Source organism: Oncorhynchus mykiss, chromosome 12 (assembly GCF_013265735.2).
Source record: "Oncorhynchus mykiss isolate Arlee chromosome 12, USDA_OmykA_1.1, whole genome shotgun sequence".
Taxonomy (NCBI): domain Eukaryota; kingdom Metazoa; phylum Chordata; class Actinopteri; order Salmoniformes; family Salmonidae; genus Oncorhynchus; species Oncorhynchus mykiss.
In genome coordinates, this window is record NC_048576.1 from 65,560,949 (window position 1) to 65,564,857 (window position 3,909).

The window sequence follows — 3,909 nt, forward strand, 5'->3', positions numbered from 1 at the left end:
TGTGAAACGATTTAATGTGATAAGTGCTATTGTCATATCAGCGAAGATATTTCAATTTGCAGGCAAAAAATCATACTCAGGCATTCAGGTACATTTGTTGTCTGTCGGAAAATTATATTTCTAAAGTAGTCCAGGTGACTTTTATACCATGACAGAGGTTTAGCAAATACATTTCTCACTTGACCTAAAATGACTTACGCAGTCAAAACCATCTCTCTCTGTTGGGAAAAATAAATGGATGTAAATCGTAGTGCTATAAAATCATTCCATTGAAGAAAATAATTTGGCTTCTGCAAATGTTACAGACTTAACCTGTTGATAATGGGGGTTTTCGAATAACAAATTCATGTTGAATTCGATGTTCACGTTCTACTACAAGCACTGAACCGGAAAAAAACATTTAAAACATGATATGTTCAGCCAAGATGTCAATTGTGCCCAGATTTTTTTTTAAAGCTGCGTTTCATACTCGAACACAATCACCAATGGTTTATGTCAGCTAAGGTTGATGCTGTGCTTATTTAGGATTTTTAGACGAGCGTCCTTCCATGTGCTTCCATATGCTAAATGAAACACTCCACCACGTCAAACTGGTTATCATGCATGAATGGTCGGCTACTCTATACATTCTCACAAAGTATTCGAAAGATTGGTCTGGAAATCTGAGACAAGCATCAATATGTAGCCTATACCTAACAGCCAACCGAGTGTAATTCACCATAAATAAGCCTTATGATGAGACTGTAAAGAAGGTTGATTTCATAAATGAACCCTGTGCACTGAAACCTTCCCATGTGGCCTACAAACGTCAGTGGTGATCTTCAATTGAAAAAAATATACTTTACTCAACCAAAATAACATATGGTGATCGACTCTAGACAGGTTTCTCTAGGGGGAAATTGCGTTTGTTGAGTTTAAACGTTGCATTCATTAACAGTTTCATGTGCTAAGTCATTGGATGATCATTATTAAGTGTCTCCTTTCTCAGCAAAGCATTTGCTCTCAGAGACCGGATGCGGAGGAGGACAACACCTGGCAACCACAGTCTGGGTGTTCAGCCAATTATTTTCACTCCCGCTGAGCCGACCTTGTGAGAGCAATCGTCAGACACCCTGTCTGTCTACAACAGGCGCATTTCTAAGTATTAAACAGGTCAAATATGTAGAATAAGCAGTGGTGTAAAGTACTTAAGTAAAAATACATTAAAGTACTACTTAAGACATTTCTGCGGTATCTGTACTTTACTTTACTATTTATATTTTTGACTACATTTACTTTTACTTCATTACATTTAAGAAAATATTGTACGTTTTACTCCATACATTTTCCTTGACACCCAAAAGTACTCGTAACATTTTGAATGCTAATTAGGACAGGAAATTTGTCCAATTCATGCACTTATCAACAGTACATCCCTGGTCATCCCTACTGTCTCTGGTTTTCAATTAAGAAAATAAGAAAATGGTGACGTCTGGATTGCTTAATATAAGGAATTGGAAATAGTTTATACTTTTACTTTGATACTTAAGTATATTTTTTTGCAATAACATTTACTTTTGATACTTAAGTATAACCAAATATTTTTACTCAAGTAGAATTTTACTGGGTGACTTTTACTTTTACTTGAGTCACTTTCTATTAAGGTTTCTTTACTTTTACCCATAATTACAAAAGAGTACTTTTTCCACCACTGAGAGAGAATAAGTGTGAGACACTGAAAAAGCAGAAAGAGACGCAGTAAAATTAAAATAGACACATTTTCAATATTATTTTTTTTCACAGATTTTTAAGTAGACAGGTAATACAGTTTAGTTCAACACAGGTACAAAAGGGAAAAGTATAATAATTACAAACTATGATTTATTTATTATGATTTTAAATATAATAAATAGACTAACAGGGTCCCACGTGATTGTTTGCATTCTTCATAAACTGGGAAGTGTGTAGCTTCTGAGATGAGTCCGGATGATCAGTGCATCTTTGCCTAAAAAATATCCAATCTTTGCAGATTATGTTTCGTCTCTTTCCTGATGAGCTCCCACGCCTGCGCACTGTAGTTCTGAAAAACAAAGGAAAATGTACATATTAGTGGTATGGACTTTCTGGTCATATCATGATAATTTTGTCTTGAACAACAAAGGGCTGGGGCCGTATGTAATAATAGTAATGTATGAAGCTTCTCAGAGTAGGAGTGCTGATTTAGGATCAGTTTTGTCTTTTAGATCACTATGAATAAGGACAGAGGAGACCTGATACTAGATCAGCACTTATCTTCGACGCTTGATACATATGTCCCCAGAACCGAAAAAGTGCACCAAAACTGCTCTTGTTTAGCCTAGTTTATATTAATTTGATCAGATGTATTAAACACGTTGCCATCCGAAAACAAACTCACCATTTTTCTCAGAACCTTCCTATTCAACTTCTTGAAGTAGCGTTTCAGTCTCCTCTCAGGTTTCTTGGCAGGTGATACCTGTTGGACAAAATTAAAACATTAGCCTCCCACTGAACATAATAGCCCACAGATTCTCACTTGTACAATTAAATTAATAGTCTACACCTAAAACAGGGCCCTCCAACCCTGTTCCTGAAGAGATAGGGTCATTTAGGTTTTCACTACAATTCTCATCTAGCACAGCCGATAAATTAGCTGGTTGATAAACTGAATCAGGTTAGTTACAACTGGGGTTGGAGCGAAAACCTACACGAGGGTAGCTCTCCATGAACAGGGTTGGAGAGCCCTGACCAAAACAGAGATTAATTATACTTTAAATAGAACCGTTACTTACACACGATTTAAGGTTCTCAAATTGGCCTTCGAGAATGTTGAGGAAATCGTCCAGCTTTTTCTTGTCCCAGGTGACAGCCTTCATATTCCCATCAAACAGTTTTGTGATTTGATAGATGGTCTCGTTCCGGAATCTGACTTTGTCCTCAAACTACACTTGCAGTTATAAAAAGAAGACGAGAAACAGAATAGGGTTCAATTATGCCATCAATATAACGTTGGGTCAAGACCGCTATACTAAAGCATATCAGAACATGAAAAGTCAAAATTCTAGTTTTTACGTCGGCAAGCTCAATGCGTCTGTAAAGTGATTCGGGGAAAAAGACAGGGGCCTCCTGCTCTGTTATATCTCCTCCCTGGAAAATCACCAATGTAGTACTTTAAGTCAAAAAGTATAGCTTATACTGCAAGGACAGTATAGGCCTAATGTATATATCCTCTCGTGATCGCTCTGTCATTATAGCCTAGCGCCCTTTTACTATGGCTACTCACATATAGATTACAGTCTTCTAACACAAAGGCTAAAACACATTACTATTTTGCTTGGTTGGTTGTTTTGCTGTCCTTAATACATGCATTCAGTCTCCTCTTACAGTGTGCTAATAACTCACCATCTGGTCCAGCAGGGAAAGGTATTCTGCGCTCAAGTGACCGTAGTGGTGTCGGATCCAGTCACAGCAATGACACACGCTCTGCATACTGCAAATAATAAGACAAATACACGTCCAACCCTGCATTGTATACATTGTAAATAGTCGTTTGCTTCGTTCTTAGTTTTCCTGTTGAGTTTGAACATTTTGGCTCTGTTAAGGAGTTTTATGTGGAGTTGGGTAAGGGAAAGCTGTATGGAGAATTTCCCCGATTAACCTATCGGAGGCGGGGACTTTAACTTTCCAGACTCTTACATTTTTTTCGCGGGGTTCTTGCAAGCAGGCACAGCGCCAGGATTTTTTATCTCGGGGGGCTTAAGGGGGGCTTGCCCAATACCTGGGGCTGCTAAGAAAAGAGTCGATTTTCATGACTTCAGAGTTATAAGGAAGTTCTCGTTTTTTCAAGAAAAGCAGATATGACACACAGCACATTGATATAAATGTAGTTTTTAATTTAATTTATCCAAAGAA

At 37.6% G+C, this 3,909-nt stretch overlaps 1 protein-coding gene across 1 annotated transcript; it reads right to left on the reverse strand.

Moving 5' to 3' along the window:
- Positions 1-1,984: 1,984 nt before the first annotated feature.
- Positions 1,985-3,546, reverse strand: LOC118937708 (interferon a3-like). Its single transcript, XM_036938092.1, has 5 exons — positions 3,400-3,546; positions 3,070-3,144; positions 2,790-2,939; positions 2,396-2,473; positions 1,985-2,059 (listed from the first exon to the last, which is right to left on the reverse strand). Exons 1-5 carry the CDS (start codon positions 3,532-3,534, stop codon positions 1,985-1,987), a joined length of 513 nt encoding a protein of 170 aa, XP_036793987.1. The 5' UTR covers positions 3,535-3,546.
- Positions 3,547-3,909: the final 363 nt, after the last annotated feature.